The sequence below is a fragment of the Peromyscus eremicus genome, chromosome 7, assembly GCF_949786415.1.
Source record: "Peromyscus eremicus chromosome 7, PerEre_H2_v1, whole genome shotgun sequence".
In the NCBI taxonomy this organism is placed as follows: Eukaryota; Metazoa; Chordata; class Mammalia; order Rodentia; family Cricetidae; genus Peromyscus; species Peromyscus eremicus.
The window spans coordinates 33,587,105-33,604,569 of NC_081422.1; the positions used below are offsets into that span (position 1 = coordinate 33,587,105).

A 17,465-nucleotide genomic window follows, 5' to 3' on the forward strand; every position below is an offset into this window, starting at 1 on the left:
AAGAGGAAAGTGAATAAGATATTAGATGAGTTACTAATTAAAAAGAATTGTTTTCATAGAAACATACTGTGCTAGAGACTGCCTTCATCCTGAAGACACTCATAATCCCAGGGAAAATGGTCAAAATGGACAGTTCTCAGCATGTATATTTTAATGAGTTTTTGATCTTCACTGAGTATGTGATGCTCTGTCTGTCTTGACTTCCTGTCCGTGATGTTCTGTAAGCTGGAATCATAGTGAAATGAACCCTTCCTTGCCTAAGGTGTTTTGTTCATGATATTTTATTACTGCAACAAAATTAAATTAAGATACTACTTTATGATAAAATATGAAATTCCTTTGTTGTAAATCAGAAACTTTTAAAACTCTCTTTTTCTTATTTTGTATAATTTTATATTATTTATATGTTAACATGTATTATATATATACTGGCAATCAAGACGATGTAACCTTAATTTTTTGATATTAAATAAATGTATGAATTTTATCCAAAAAAAGAAGTGTATGAGAGAGGAATAAAATACAGACCTTTCAAGTTTTTAGTCCTCACTCTGCTCTACAGCAGGTGCAGAAATTGCTGACCCAATCATTAATGCGTTGTGTTTAAGGAGAGTAAAAGGGACATTCAAGTAGGAATTTATGGAAAGTGTAAAACTTTAAAAAAAATACACAATATATTACAGTGATTTTGAGGGCTGAGAAAATTAGTTTGATGGCAGAGTACTTGCCTAGCCTGTATGAAGTACTAAGATTCACTTCCAGAGGATATGCTTAAAAAATATATGATTTGAGAGAAATGTTGCAAGAGATAATACCTGAACTGTGTTAATATATTAATTGATATATTTTGCATCAAATAGTTAGGGGCATGTATGTACCATTATCACTAGAGACTGTGAACAAGAACCAAAACAATAATAGATGTCCCTGAAGATATGGAAGTGATTGGAAGATGAGGGTTCAGAATTGGCTCAAGCACAGAGTATGTAAATCCCCATAGAGAAATGTGTGCACCACTCAAATCCCCAACATCTGAATTACCCATCAGAGCACAGTATGAAAGTGCTGTCAGCTCATTCCCTCTTTACATCAGCTGTCTGATCCTGGGAAGATATCGAGTAAGCTTCTACTTTGCATGTAGCCAAGTGCATTATTTTACTAAACTCATTTGAAGTGACTATTTTCTCAGTGGGTATGATAATAGACAACATGTTCATTTTCTTCTGATAATTTAGTGGATTAAGGGTTACCTTTAAAAACTATGAGCAAGTTTGGAGAATTAGAGCATTTGTTGTGACACAAGCTCTTAGAATAAAAAGAACCAATCTAGCAGAGCTCGAAACTCTCCATTAAGGACCTCAGCAGTAAATAACAATGATAAGGAATAGGTAAGCTTTGTAAATAGCCGTATTACTTTCTTGATCTTTACAACTTGAGATATATATATATATATATATATATATATATATATATATATACATATATATATATAACCTTTGAAGTATATAAATATGTATGTATGTATAATTTATTGTTTTCAATTCACTGAGAAATAACTTTTCAATGTAGTTAATTGGTATATGCTCCTTTGATTCATTGTGAAATAACTTTAAAATGAAGCTAATTGGCACTTGCTTCCTTTGATATTGGGAAACTTTTGCATGAGAACACTATTTTAAGTTGTATCATGTTAAGAAATTTGAATATACAATGTAACATGGCTAGCTAACATTTGTTAATACATGGAAAGTCTAGAAATTCATCATGCTAGATAATTGAACTTTATTTCATTTTAACCTAAATCATCTAATTTTCACTTCCTGCATTCTAGCAGCCAGCTTCATACTCTCTCTTTGTGTGAATATAAATGAGATTGCACATAGAGTGCATTTCATGTAATATGTCCCCAAATGTGTTTTGTTATAGTGATACACAGTCCAAGGACCAGAATTGTGCCATTTTCTTCTCATTTGGCAAAGTCCTAAAATTCGAGAGATGTTTCGACATGGATGTCTTGGGCAACAAGCAGAGTCATTTTCAAAGTCAGTAGATACCTGTGTTGTGATGTTTAATTAGCAAGTTCACTTTGCATGTACAGTTCTCACATGGAATCTAATGTGATGGTAGCAGAATCCTCACCATTCCTAGACTCTGGTTCTTTTGTTTTACATCTGAAACAGTGTTCATAGCCCTAGCTCACCAGAGTTCAGTCTGGATGGATTGTGAAAACAGGTCATTAGAGCGTTTGTTTGTATTGGGGAAGAGATGAAACAAAAAGAAATAGTGAGATGAGACTAGAGCAATGCTGTTATGAGCATCTACCATCTCCCTTTCTCTTGACTTCTACTGCAGTCATCATAGGATTTGACAGTCCTGCTCTTAGCTCTGTAAAACAGCTGTGGTAAGTCTTGCATGATCCTCACATAGCACCATTTAATTTTGTTTCACAGGATGTCTTATTTTAAAAAATGGCTGTGGCAAATTACTCTGTGGTAACTGAATTCATTCTCTTGGGGTTAACAGGCCAGCCTGACCTCCAAATACCCCTGTTCCTGCTCTTTCTAGTAATGTACATGATAACAGCATTGGGGAACTTGGCTTTAATTATTCTCATTGTGCTGAATTCTCACCTTCACACCCCTATGTATTTTTTCCTTTTTAACTTATCCTTTGTAGACTTTTGTTACTCTTCTGTAATTACGCCAAAAATGCTAATGAACTTCATGCTAAAGAAAAATTTTATCTCCTACGTGGCATGCATGACCCAGTTCTACTTGTTTTGTTTTTGTGTCATTTCTGAGTGTTATGTCCTGACATCAATGGCCTATGATCGCTATGTGGCCATCTGCAATCCACTCTTGTATAATATTGTCATGTCTCCCAAGGTGTGTTCCTATCTTATGCTTGCTTCATACTTCATGGGTTTTTCTGGTGCCATAATCCACACTGGTTGTGTCTTGAGACTGACCTTCTGTGATGGGAACACCATCGACCACTATTTCTGTGATGTCCTCCCTTTGCTGCAGCTCTCCTGTACCAGCACCTATATTAATAAGATAGAGATTTTCATTGTAGCAGGAAAAGACATCATTGTGCCCACTGTGATCATCTTTATTTCTTATGGCTTCATCATCTCTAGCATATTCCAAATGAGGTCCACTGAGGGCAGGTCCAAAGCCTTCAGTACTTGCAGTTCCCACATAATTGCTGTCTCTCTGTTCTTTGGATCTGGTGCATTTATGTATCTCAAGCCCAACTCAGTTGGACCAACAAATAGTGGAAAAATATCTTCAATTATTTATACCACTGTAATTCCCATGATGAATCCATTAATTTATAGCTTGAGGAACAAAGATGTTAAAGCAGCCTTGAGAAACACTCTGAACAAGAAAATCTTTTAATCAGAATTTCTTTTTGTTTATAGTTATACCACAGAGAATTTATGCATTTTATTGTTATGATCTTTCATATCAGATTTTTTTAACTATGGAGAGGGAAATTGGAGGTCTCTCATTTTCTTTTTTTTTTAATTTTTATTTTGCAATACAATTCAGTTCTACATATCAGCCACAGATTCCCTTGTTCTCCCCCCTCCCGCCCCCCTCACCTTCCCCCCAGCCCGCCCCCCATTCCAATCTCCTCCAGGGCAGAGCCTTCCCCACAGACTGAGATCAACCTGGTGGACTCAGTCCAGGTAGGTCCAGTTCCCTCCTCCCAGGCCGAGCCAAGGGCTCATTTTCATTTTCTACTTTATAGTAGCTTTTTTCTTTACCATGGGTAGAATATATCCTTTAACCATTTCTCCTCTTTTAATAATAGGGCAGAGTTTATTTTACTTTTTCATTTTTGCGATAGACATTATTCCTGAAAATAGGGAATAATTCCTGTTATTGTTTAAAAAAATTACTAGGATGGCCTGGATTCCTTTTAGCATACAGGTATCATTTGACATTCAAAATAAAATATGAGCGTGATATCATGTCTTCTGTCCTCCACTCCAAAATACCAATGTTTAATAGATGAGCCCGTTTCTGCATTATTGTTAAATTAAATACAACTCATGTTGCAGAAGTAAATAATATGAATTAAACATTTTTGTCAGATGTCTAATACTTTGTATTTAAAGACAATAGCATGTTTTAGAGATCATCAATATATATTTATTATAATATGATGATTCTTGAGTTTAGTTATTTTAATAATTTATATGGCACACAGTTCTGAGAATAAAGGTTCCAGAATAATACATTATATTCTGATTTTCAAGTCTTGCATCCATTCTATCATACTTTCTGTCTACATTCATTTTATTTCACAAAAGTGATGTATCAAAACATTTTATTTTTTTCTGCATGGTATAGAAATCCAGTACAGGGATTCTGTTGCATCAGTGTTTCTTCAAGAGGACAGTTTGATGGTTCTTTCTATTGGTAAATAGCATGACTGCTGTGGCAGTGTAGGTGGCAGACAACAGGGTTCAGAACTGACTTCATTTGCAAAAAATCATCTTAAATATTTTACAGGTCTTGTTGTTAAAAGAATATGGTTTTAGAAGAATGCCATAGGGCACAAGTAGGGCACAGGTCAAAGGGATACATAAAAAGCAAATAAAGGATCTTAACATGAAGAATGATTAATGAAAATTCAACAGGAATTTGTTCTCATTTTTGTTGATTTGAAGAGCTTTAGAATTGTCATTACCTTCCACTGTTCATAAATCTTTGCTAGAACTTACTGTCCTGATGAATATACATCAACAGCATTTTCAGAAAAAAAAAACAGAAAATATGGATCCTTTTGCATGGAATGAAGAAGACAGAAAAACTTAAGGAGTTTTGATAGTGAGTTATAATTGTTAGTGCATTAAGCAGAAGAAATTTGTGAATAAAATAATGCAAAAATAGAAGTTCTTAGGATTCTTTTGTGGCAGACTTTGGCTTGACTGTCTTGGTGGTGATGAATATCTCACAGTGTCTAATACTGTAAGCCTGACTGACAACCGTAGTCTGGGGAGGTGTTAGGTCTATGCATAGAACATAATTTTGATAGTTAACTAACTAACCTGACATAGCAGACTGCCTTTTAAATACTCATGCTTATAAATACAAACAAAACCAGCTTGCAGCTTTAATCGGAGAAACCTCTTCTTAAAATAGATAATGATAAAGTAGAGATTCATGGTTGTATAAGGTACAGAGAATAGTCAATGATAATTGGCCTGGCCCTAAATAAGTAATTTCTATCGCCCTTTGAAGGCTCAGGAGCATTGAAGGAGAGGAGGCAGGAACTATGTGTGTATCAGCAGATAGGGTAAAGTGCTACACAATGATGTACTCCAGACAGATACAACCACTGCTTCATCTTCAATGGGCCCACACAAGACCAGACAATCAGTCAAGGACAGGAAAGAGTTCACAGAAACTTACTTTTGCTCTCAACTATTGGCTACTGATAGATTCTGGGACAAGAGGGATTGCTGCCTTTAATTGCATTCATACTGTTTAGCCCACCAGGCTTTAATGGTTAACCCTACCTGATAATCACAGTGATGTCCTTGGTCAATTATTGCTGGTCACCAGGCAAAATAAATGGACATGAATATGAGAAAGTTAGGAAGGTTTTAGATTTAATATAGTAAAATTTCATGTAACAAACAGTTGTGTGTTTTAGGGTGATAGGAATGTTGGGAATGAGAATGGTCAATAAATAGCATATATGTAATAAGTTATAAAAAATACTGTAGGATTCATTAGATATGATGTTGGTATATGCTACTTGCTAAGAAAAAAATGTCCAGAGGGTCAGAAAAACTAGATAGAACTAAATTACCCCTGCTTTCTTGTTCTCATTTGCAATTCTCATATGCAATATAAAGCAATAAAATACTCCTTGATTTGAGGGCAACAAGCATTTGAAAGTTTTATTTCGTGAATATGTCAAACTGTGGTGTTTTGTTTCTCAGGAGAGAATAGCAGATTTTGCTTTCTTCAGAGAAAGCAGGCCAAAAAAATGACTGAGTGGAAGACTGCTCGTCTGATACACACCTCACAGTTAAAATATTTCCTAAGATAATTGTAATACCATTTACACTTGTTTATCTACTCTCCATTAAATATTTAGGTATTAGAAATTGAACCTAGGTGATTTTCTGTCGCTTGATTGGTTTTGGATGCAGAGTGAGGTTTAACACTTGGTTTATGGTTCAAAATGATCACTTGTTTCCCAAACAAATGTTTTACCATCAACATTCTTGGTTTTATTCAATGATTTTTACTTGTGTAAAAGACCTGAACGAGGGGGAAGATATTTTTCTTTTTTGTAATGTACAATAGCTGTTGGAAAATTGTTTTGTTTATGGAATAAAAATCTATTTCAGTAACAAAATATTTCTGTCTTTTGAGAGCCTTCGTAGACATTGCAGGGATGTATGTGTTCACTCATGATAGATTTCAATATTACTCAGATATTTATTTTAGTATTACACAAATTAGTTTTAAATAGGTCACTAATGTAACATTTGAAGACCCTCACAATCATATGTTTCCTATTTAGGGACTGTCAGCTTCTATAATGATACCACTATTTTAATTTTGTTTGTAAACTTAACTTTGGAAGCATAAATGCAGTTTACAAACCTTACAGGGAGAAACATTTTGGGGGAAAAAGCTTAGCTGACTCAATAGTCAACATCATTTCATGTATTAGGTTTTTCAAAGGAGGTATTGGTTTTTATATGCACTTCATAGACTTGTTTTAAAAAATGATGAGTACATGTTTGCTGTTGGTTGTATGTGAACAGCAGTATTAAAAATATGAGAGAAAATATAATTGTACTCAAGTTGTCACCACTGAGTGTTAGACCTGGAAACCATAGACTCCATCTTTGTCAGTGCACTAGGAAATGGATGTTTCTACTTTACTGGGACAGCTTTGAATTTTAGGTCAATAATTAAAAATTATCTTCTAATGTAAAGACAGCAAAGGGAACTCCCTGATGAAGCTGTGGACTTCATTCACTGACTTCCCTGAGTAGCCTGCTATTGCTGCTCATGGCTAGTGCTGCAAAGGCTCCGTGTGTACCCCGCTGGAAAATGAAGAAGTAAAGTAGACACAGTTGTGAGGTTTGTGTTTTATATTTCCTCTACCCCTATCCATTTTTGAGCCCTTTTCTTTACTCCTCTTTACCAGAACTCTTGTGCAACACTACTAACACAACACTATACACATACAAACATCAACTTCTATGATTTTATGTAATTGTTTCATAACATTAATTATACTTTCTGTGGTCCTGTGCTGTGGGATGGTCTGTATGTCAAGTGTGTTGCTGATTGGTCAGTAAATAAATCACTGATTGGCCATTGGCTAGGCAGGAAGTATAGGCGGGACAAGGAAAAGAATTCTGGGAAGTGGAAGGCTGAGTCAGGGAGACACGGCGAGCCGCCATCAGGACAAGGAAGATGTAAGGTACCAGTAAGCCATGAGCCATGTGGCAAAGTAAAGATTAATAGAAATGGGCTAAATATAAGAGTAAGAGCTAGACAATGACAGGCCTGAGCTAATGGCCAAGCAGTTTAAATAATGTAAGAGTCTGTGTGTTTATTTTATAAGTGGGCTCTGAGACTGGCGGGACTTGGTGGTGGGAGCTGGAGAGAAATTCTCCAGCAACAAATGGCGTCCAACGTGGTGGCAAGAGTTTCCACCTAAAAACTTAGAAAAAAGATTCTAAAACGGAGCTAAAAACAGCTTCCTAATTGTCTCTCTCAAATAAGCGGCAGCTGCCGGTTTGAGCTACTGGCGGGTTCCTAGCGTGCACTCTCGACCTGCAGTATGGTGGGAATGAGGCCTCTGCAAGTAGCACATTAAACTGTGTGGTGAATTTAGCCTTTGCTAGTACAAAACAAAAAAAGAGGTTTCTTTTTCTTTGGTAAAAGTGTAGACCCACTATTTCTGAGAGTTATGGCTCCCAGAGCTGGCGGAAAGCGGACCGCGGCCATGTTGGGAAGCTGAGGTGGGCGGAGCCAGCAGCCACAGCTGCTGCAGTTTAAGGCAAGAGATTCACAATAAGACAGATTCAGATGTAATAGTTTACAATGTATGTAAAAGATATGTAGGCTTGAAAGAGACAAAAAAAGTGATATATAGAGTTATAGAAACAAATACATAGTTTTAAAAAATAAAGTCTTTAAAGAGACAGTAAAGGTAGTATAAAAAATAAGCCACGTAAAGATGACTACCACACAGAGAATCTGGATTATGTTCTCTTTGATATTCGTAACTGCAGAAAAACATTTGATTGTAAAAGCTGTTGAGTTATGCCAAAATGTATATTTTAAAGGTACCTTGACTTCAAAATTTGGATATAAGGATATGTTGCTTTGGAAAAGAGTCTCTGCTCTTGTTTCCACAGAAAGCCAGAGACTATGGATTTGTTCCAGATTAAGATACATCAGGTTTGACCAGCCAAGACCACCTGAAAGGTCTCCGATGACACCATGGCCCAGATGATCCAACATCCAGAATGGTTCCAAGGCAACTGGCTCAGATATACAGCCTCACGGACTACTCCATGATCCTAAAATTTTCTTTCTGTCTCCAGAAGATACAGCGCCCCCCTCCAGCAGGAAGTAGTAAGAGAAGCTACGCCCAAATTCCCAAATATACCAAGCTGGCTTTAGAGATGGAATTGGCTCACTCCCCCTCTAAACCCAGACATATTGCTCAAAAAAAAAAAAAAATGGTTAAGAGATTCTTGTGTCCCAAATCAGAAGAGCCCTCTGGTGTGGGACAGAGAAAAAACAATATTTTTATTTAAAGCAGGTTGATTATAAATACAATCTCTTTCTAAAGAAAAAAAGGGGATAGTTTAGATATGATAGGATGAAAGGGTAGATTAATGAACCTACTTTGAAAGAGTAACAACTTGTTTAAAATGTTTTACATTGCTATAGATTTTAGTTTATTGATACAAATTTAAACTTAATTTTGTTATACTGTATATATATTTCTATTCTTGTTTGAGGTATTATGTTTATGTAACTCATTTAAAATTATAATGGATAATTAAAAAATAGATTAATAATTAGTCATCTATGATAATCATATTTGTAGCCATGTTAGTTAAGTCTTCTAGGTATACATAGTTATATTTCAGATAGATAGGTAGTCTTCAAACACTTCAAAGACCTACAGAATATGGCATTTAAAATGTTTTAAAAATTTAGACTTTCTGGACAGTGAGACATGTCTGCTCCTGACAGCACCGATTTACTTCAGAGAGGAGGATGGGCATCGAAGACACTCCATACGGAGTTTATCTTCACCTTGACAAAAATAGCCATTTGGGCAAGAAACTGTTCTTGCCTGGACTGCCTGATCAACTGGACATGCAGGACCCATACAAAGGTGACCACTGAACTTTGCTTGACAAAATGGTCCTTCAGGTTCCTGCTTTGCAGAGAAATCTGCCAGACATTCTACAGGACACAGAGAAAAGTGAATAAGAGACTCTAGGCCTGTGGGCTGAAGACAGATGCCCCAACTTTACAAGAGAACTTTGAATGACTGTCCAGGCTGCCAGCTGTCTCTGTCTACCCTACAAGACTCCTAAAAGTTGCTTATATCCTTCTCCATTTCTCAGGTAGTAGTATATCCTTCTGAGGTCTTTGATGTGGTTAAAGACTAGATACTTACAATTTTCCTTAGTTATAATAAAAGATAAGTTAGATATAAAACCTTAAACTTACAAATATAAGATAGATAGGATCTCTTCTTTAATATTGTAACTGTAATTCTTGCTTGATAATTGTTTTGTTATATGTAATTTTACTATGTTAAAGTTAAAACCTTCCTTTTTAAGAAAAGAAAAGGGGAAGTGCTGTGGGATGGTCTGTATGTCAAGTGTGTTGCTGATTGGTCAGTAAATAAATCACTGATTGGCCATTGGCTAGGCAGGAAGTATAGGCGGGACAAGGAAAAGAATTCTGGGAAGTGGAAGGCTGAGTCAGGGAGACACGGCGAGCCGCCATCAGGACAAGGAAGATGTAAGGTACCAGTAAGCCATGAGCCATGTGGCAAAGTAAAGATTAATAGAAATGGGCTAAATATAAGAGTAAGAGCTAGACAATGACAGGCCTGAGCTAATGGCCAAGCAGTTTAAATAATGTAAGAGTCTGTGTGTTTATTTTATAAGTGGGCTCTGAGACTGGCGGGACTTGGTGGTGGGAGCTGGAGAGAAATTCTCCAGCAACAGTCCTGCTTTTTTTTCCTGTGAAAGTACATTCAGGTAGACATATCTTCTCTTCATTATTGGAGTCTCTGGGCTTTGCAGAAGATATTTGTCATTTATCACATAAAAATATTGATTTATTTACTCATTTGCATATTTAAACATATATCCACAAACAATATAGACAAAACTTTATAATATTTTATTATCTCGTAACAGTTAAGGTGTTAGCAACTTCTAGAACTATCCTATACGTCACTAACATATGCAGACACTCTGAAAGATAATATGCCAATTTTCACAATGGAGTATAGTAAGGCTGCATCATACATGGAACAAATTCCAAGATCTTTTATCTAAAATTTCTCTCAAGACTGCGATGTTGAAATAATGTCTAATAGGATGACATAAAATTGTCTTAGTCATCATGACACACTTGGTTTTTGTTTCCAATATTGTGACATTTCTGTTGATTAAGCACTACATGTTTCATCTATTTTGCTTTGCATAGAGAATATACAACTTAGATCATTGCAATTTCCATCTTCCCAAAAGTGAGAATCTGGTTGACTAATTATGTCAAACATCAGTGTGGAGACCCACAACCGTGTGCTGAAAACTTGAGTGAAATGGAATTTAAATGCAGTGGACTAATGAGTTAGGAAGAAGAAACCTCAAAACAGGAGAGCATTCAGACAGTACCACAGCTGGCTCTCCTTATAGCAGACTTTCTGTTAAATCAGTGATCATCCTACAGTGGTACATGAGGTCAAATGACCTATATTTTGACAAAAGAATTTTGTTTCTTGACTCCTAGGAACACTCAGTGGTTTGTGGATTACTATATGGAAAAGTATCAGGCACTCTGATTTCTGTTGAATTCTATTATATATTTCCTTCCACATCTGTTGTTCCCATAGTTGCTGACCAGCACTTGCCAGTTCTCCTTTCTCAGAAGGGCCATTCATAAAATCAGGCCTTTTAATACAACCCATCTCAGTATACAGATTGTTAAGGGCCAAGTCTCTTGAAATATTAATATTCACTCTGCTGTTTAGCTCAGTCTACCAGTTATTATTTCATTCTCTTGTATTCAGGAACATGGTATCAGTCTTCTTTTATATCACTTTAGATACTAATTTCCATTTGCTATCATTATTAGTGTCATCCATATATCACACTCCTGTAGAACTGTATGTGTTGCATAAGAAAGCAGGCTGAACAAGCCAGTAGGCAGCCTCCCTTCATGATACTTCAATCTCTGCCTCTAGGTTCCTGCCTTGAGTTCCTGCTCAGACTTTCTTCATTGATGAGATATGACTTGAGAATTTTAAGAATATATAAAACCTTTCCTCCTAACATAGTTTTTTGATCATGATGTTTCAGCACGGCAATAGAAACCCTAACTAAGACTGAAAGGAAGTGCAACTGATGTAAAGTGGAGCATGAAAATCTGCATACATCCTAGGATCTCCAAGAACACGTGCAACTTGTTCACATTACATGTACTAGCTGCTGTAGGATTTTCTTTTTTTATTAATTATTTAAATTTATTTTACGTACAAACCACAGTTTCTCTCCCTCCTCTCTTCCCATTCCCTCATCCCACCTCCTTTCTCCCAGACCCCCAAATCCACTCCTCAGAAAGGGTAAGGCCTCCCATGGGAGTCAACAAAGCATGACATAACAACTTGAAAGCAGGACCAAGCTCTTCCCCCCTGCATCAAGGCTGAAGGAGGCATCAACCATAGGGAACAGGTTCCAAAAAACCAATTCATGTGCCAGGGACAGATCCCTGCTAGGGAGCCCCAGAACAGACCAAGCTGCACAACTGTCACCCACATGCAGAGGGCCTAGGTCAATCTCATGCAGGATCCCTAGCTGCTGGAAGGATTTTCTAAATCCTCTTCATGATGTGTCTTATTTGACTATAATACTCCCCCAAATTTTACAGTTATGTCTTGCTTTTCTCACTTGTTAGAATTCTTTATCCATTCTCATTCCTTTACATGGACTCGTATGTTTTTAGATGCTTTTCTAAAATGTAAAGTATTCAAAGGTTAACATTTATATAATCTCTACAACGAAATCTTTTTGTACTGGGTAGTCATGATAGCAGAGCAATACTCAAGACATCATTCCAGACCAAAGAATGGAACTGTATAGGTAACTCTGTATGGATACTCTGATGGCCCAGTGCCAAGTGAATAAAAGTTATTTTTGTTAGTCAGGACCTAAGAAAGTATTAGAGAGAATATTACCAAGGTCTGCTGTGGGATGTATGGCAAATGTGTTGCTGATTAATCAATAAAACACTGATTGGCCGTTGGCTAGGCAGGAAGTATAGGCGGGGCAAGGAGGAGAATAAAGCTGGGAAGTGGAAGGCTGAGTCAGAGAGACACTGCCAGCCTCCACGATGAGAAACAGCATATGAAGATGCTGGTAAGCCACGAGCCACGTCAAGGTATAGATTAATGGAAATGGATTAATTTAAGCTATAAGAACAGTTAGCAAGAAGCCTGCCACGGCCATACAGTTTGTAACCAATATAAGTCTCTGTGTTTACTTGGTTGGGTCTGAGTGGCTGTGGGACTGGCAGGTGATAGAGATTTATCCTGACTGTGGGCCAGGCAGGAAAACTCTAGCTACAAATGGCGCCCAACGTGGGGCAAGAGTTTCCACCTAAAAACTGAGAAAAAAGATTCTAAAACGGAGCTAAAAACAGCTTCCTAATTGTCTCTCTCAAATGAGCGGCAGCTGTCGGTTTCAACTACTGGTGGGTTCCTGGAGTGCGTGCTCAACCTGCAGTATGGCAGGAATCAGGCCTCTGCAAGTGGCACATTAAGCTGCATGGTGGATTTAGACTTTGCAGGTACAAAACAAAAAAAGAGGTTTCTGGGCTACACGCTGCTTGGATAAAAGCATAGACCTATGATAGCTCCCAGAGCCAGTGGTAAAGTACCAGGCCATGTTGGGAAGCTGAGGTGGGCAGAGCCAGCAGTCACAGCTGCTGCAGTTTAAGGCAATAGATTCACAATAAGACAGATTCAGATGTAATAGTTTACAATGTGTGTAAAAGATACGTAGGCTTGAAAGAGACAAAAAAGGTGATATATAGAGTTATAGAAACAAATACATAGTTTTAAAAAATAAAGTCTTTAAAGAGACAGTAAAGGTAGTATAAAAAACAAGCCACGTAAAAATGGATATTACACAGAGAATCTGGATTGTGTTGTCTTTGGGATTTTTAACTGCAGAGAAACATTTGATTGTAAAAGCTGTTGAGTTATGCCAAAATGTATATTTTAAAGATACCTTGACTTCAAAATTTGGATATAAGGATATGTTGCTTTGGAAAAGAGTCTCTTTTGTTTCCACAGAAAGCCAGAGGCTATGGATTTGTTCAAAATTAAGATTCATCAGGTTTGACTAGCCAAGACCCCCTGAAAGGTCTCCGATGACACCATGGCCCAGATGATCCAACATCCAGAATGATTTGAAGGCAACTGGCTCAGACGATACAGCCTCATGGACTATTCCATAATTCTAAAATTTTCTTTGTTTCTCCATAAGATACAGCGCCCCCCTCCAGCAGGAAGTAGTAAGAGAAGCTACGCCCAAATTCCCAAATTATATGTAATTTTACTTTGTTAAGGTTAAAATCTTCCTTTTTGAAAAAAAAAAGGGGGGGGGAAGTGCTGTGGGATGTATGGCAAATGTGTTGCTGATTAATCAATAAAACTCTGATTGGCCGTTGGCTAGGCAGGAAGTATAGGCGGGGCAAGGAGGAGAATAAAGCTGGGAAGTGGAAGGCTGAGTCAGAGAGACACTGCCAGCCTCCATGATGAGAAACAGCATATGAAGATGCTGGTAAGCCACGAGCCACGTCAAGGTATAGATTAATGGAAATGGATTAATTTAAGCTATAAGAACAGTTAGCAAGAAGCCTGCCACGGCCATACAGTTTGTAACCAATATAAGTCTCTGTGTTTACTTGGTTGGGTCTGAGTGGCTGTGGGACTGGCAGGTGATAGAGATTTATCCTGACTGTGGGCCAGGCAGGAAAACTCTAGCGAGTTTTATTCACTAGCAAGTGAATAAAAGTTATTTTTGTTAGTCAGGACCTAAGAAAGTATTAGAGAGAATATTACCAAGGTCCAATGCCAATAAAATATCTCCCATAACTTACATCACTTTTCCTTTCAAATGTACTCTCTCTTTTTTGTGTGTGCTGTTACAAGGGTAGAGGAGGCATATTGTCTTATTTAAGTCCCTGGCATCTACAATATTTTCTATGGCTCATCTGGCTTTTCCACAAACCATATTGAAGGATAGAAAATCCTTTGAACTGTCAAATAATTTCTAAACTTCCAATTTTTGATGTTTTTTACAATTCTATTGTGGCTCCCAAGCCATGTACACTGCTTCATATGCACAACTTTCCCTAGGGTAGACAATTTTCCATCTTCTCCATCATCAGAGTTCACACTTTCAGGTGTAATGTAGAGTATGTTCCCCAGCCTCCTAAGGTTCTCCTACATGTGAGAAATTTATACTATGCACTCTTGAGTGTAACTGTTCTCAGTGTGGAAACTTAAGTTTTTCACCTGCTGTGGTATTGTATCCATCTACTGCCACCTATTCATCCTAGTACTTTTGAGGGCATCATGAATTAAGGTGCACTAGGTGTCCACTAAAGTTCAAGTATTTTGCACAGCAATAGAGGATCAACAAATCCACAACTCACTGTGAGACCTTCATCTCTGCATATGGTCCTTTTTCACACGGAACATTGGTAACTTTGTAACACGAATTGCTAAACGGTCCTATTAACAAAAAACCCAGAGCCAGATTGGGGTTAAAACCTGAGAGATCAGAGGAGTAGGAAAAGCCACAGCTAACCTCACCTTACCTACACCTCAGTCTCCAAAGAGACCTACTTCCTGTATACCCATGCCTATATGCCTTTCTGTTCTGCCATCTCATTTCCTCTCTCCACCCAGCTACATCAGTTCCTCTTTCTGCCCAGCTCTGTTGCTTTCTGTCTGTCTGTACAGACCTCCAGACCTTTATGGTTAGTGTTGGTATTAAAGGCATGTGTCACCATGCCTAGCTCTGTTCCCCAGTGTGGCCTTGAGCTCACAGAGATCTGGATGAGCCTCTGCCTCCTAAATGCTAGGATAAAAGGTGTGTGCTACCATTGCCTGACTTCTATGTTTAATATAGCTGCTGGCTTCTTCCTATGATCCTCAGATAAGCTTTATTAGGGTATACAATATTTTGAGGGACACAACATATTACCATGGAACTTCATTACAGGAATAGTTGTGCTTGTATTTAGCTCCTCAGACCTGTTTTCTCTGTAGGATGACATACAGTGGGAACCACCTGTGCATCCCCATATTTCATTCTTTCTATCATCCTGTGGTAAACTGCTGTTAAGATTTTTAAATCCTTCCAACTTACTTGACTTGCTATTTCTACATTTTACTTTCCAGTAATTTTTATACCAGAAATTCTGGATCAATCAAAATCTTTCCATAATTACATTCAAATAACTCTTACAGACCACATCTTCTGCTACACACCCCTCCATTTTTTCAGGTTCTACCTGAATGGTTGCACCTTAGGAACCTAATTGACATGCTGCTTTAAATCATTCAGCTCTACCACATCCCTTTATAGCTCATTAAAATAACATTCTACCACATAACTCATCAAATCTACTAAAGGTCCATATTAGTCTTTAGATCTCTTCTCAGTTTATTACTTTGTTAATCACACAGTCCCTGAACTATCCCAAGATATTATAAGTCAATATACTTAGTTCCTCTGAGATACTAAGTTCTATCTGTAGTGCCTAAAATTCCTCCACTGTCTTACGGACTCTGATATTCATGGAAAATTCAGCTCAGGATAACGCAATATCCTTAATAGTTTCTGAGACAACAATGTCAAATGTTAGTTTCCTTTACATTGGCATAAGGGATAATGCCTTTGTCTCAAGAACCTTTATTTGTCAACTTCTCCAACCCATAATACTAAGACTTACTTCATCTCTCCCATGCCCCAGAAACTCATGAATCAGAGTATATGAGCTCATGTTAATATTTTTATTAAAACTCTATCTCAATTCTAAAAGATTAGAAATAGATTATTCTGGGATTATTAAAAGTTCTTACACTGGATCATTGTTATGTTTCCCATAGGTACATTGTGCCATAAATTTTCTTCTTCTATTTTAAAGGTCAGAACTTTTAGCACCCCTTCCTCACTCTTTCTCCTTAATATTTAACACCTTTTGGTTTCAAGTTGTTGGATTTCTAGAAAGGATCATTAGCACAGATAATTTTTTTAAAAAAAATATGTGTATGTGCATGCCTTTTTAGGTTTATGTGAGCCACATACATATAGGCCAGAAGGAGTGTCACATCTCTTGTAACTAGTGTTATAGGCAGTTGTTAACCAGTTGATGAAGGGTAAGAGAACCAAACTTGGATCATCTGTAAGAGCAATATATGCTCTTTACTATTAAGCCATCTCTGTAGCCCCAAGAGCTTATCTGTTGACATTTTCATTTGCCTCCTACCATATATAAGAAAAAACAAAGCAACATCCCCAATCTCATTTACCTTTTGCTCACCTTTCTGATAAAACAGTAGTTCATACAGATCATAGACTCCTCATGTGCTATTTTCCCCTTATTGTCAATGCCCCCTTATGAGATAACTTCTTTCTGGGCAGAGCTGGGCAGATTCTTTTGCATGTCTTATTGTCCACATCAGGGGTCACACAACTGCTGCCATGGTTTGCTTATTATCTTGTCCAATAGGTACTATTTTTAGTGATTGCAGAACATTTTCTAGCACATATTCCATTTAGAGGATATATCTGTATTCATATGGCAGACTTCATTGATCATGAGGTATGCATCTTCATACAGCATAGAAGATAGCCACTCTAGGATCCCCTCAAGGATGCTTCATGTTCAGACAGCTCAATATTGATTGATCATCAATAGCAAGAGACATGCAAGTATGTCTACAACAAGGAGACACATTTAAAAACAAATATAGTGGTAATATATCAGAATTTTGGGTAATTGTACCTTCCTCAGGCAGATCAGTCTCAGGTGCACATAGTATCACCTATCACACAAGCCATACAATTGCTCCTCTACAACTCTTCTTTGATTCTGTCAGTGTCTTAGTTTCTATTGCAGTGACCATGATCAAAA

General features: G+C 37.3%; 1 protein-coding gene across 1 annotated transcript; it reads left to right on the forward strand.

Annotated features, from left to right (window-relative positions):
• The first annotated feature begins 2,459 nt into the window (after positions 1 to 2,459).
• LOC131914211 (olfactory receptor 8B8-like) lies at positions 2,460 to 3,401 on the forward strand. Its single transcript, XM_059266801.1, has one exon. The coding sequence runs from the start codon at positions 2,469 to 2,471 to the stop codon at positions 3,399 to 3,401; it is 933 nt and encodes a 310-aa protein (XP_059122784.1). The 5' UTR covers positions 2,460 to 2,468.
• The last annotated feature ends 14,064 nt before the right edge of the window (positions 3,402 to 17,465 follow it).

Bases quoted from the DNA above. Each gene is read 5' to 3' on its own strand.
- LOC131914211 (XM_059266801.1), top strand. From the start codon at position 2,469: ATGGCTGTGGCAAATTACTCTGTGGTAACTGAATTCATTCTCTTGGGG.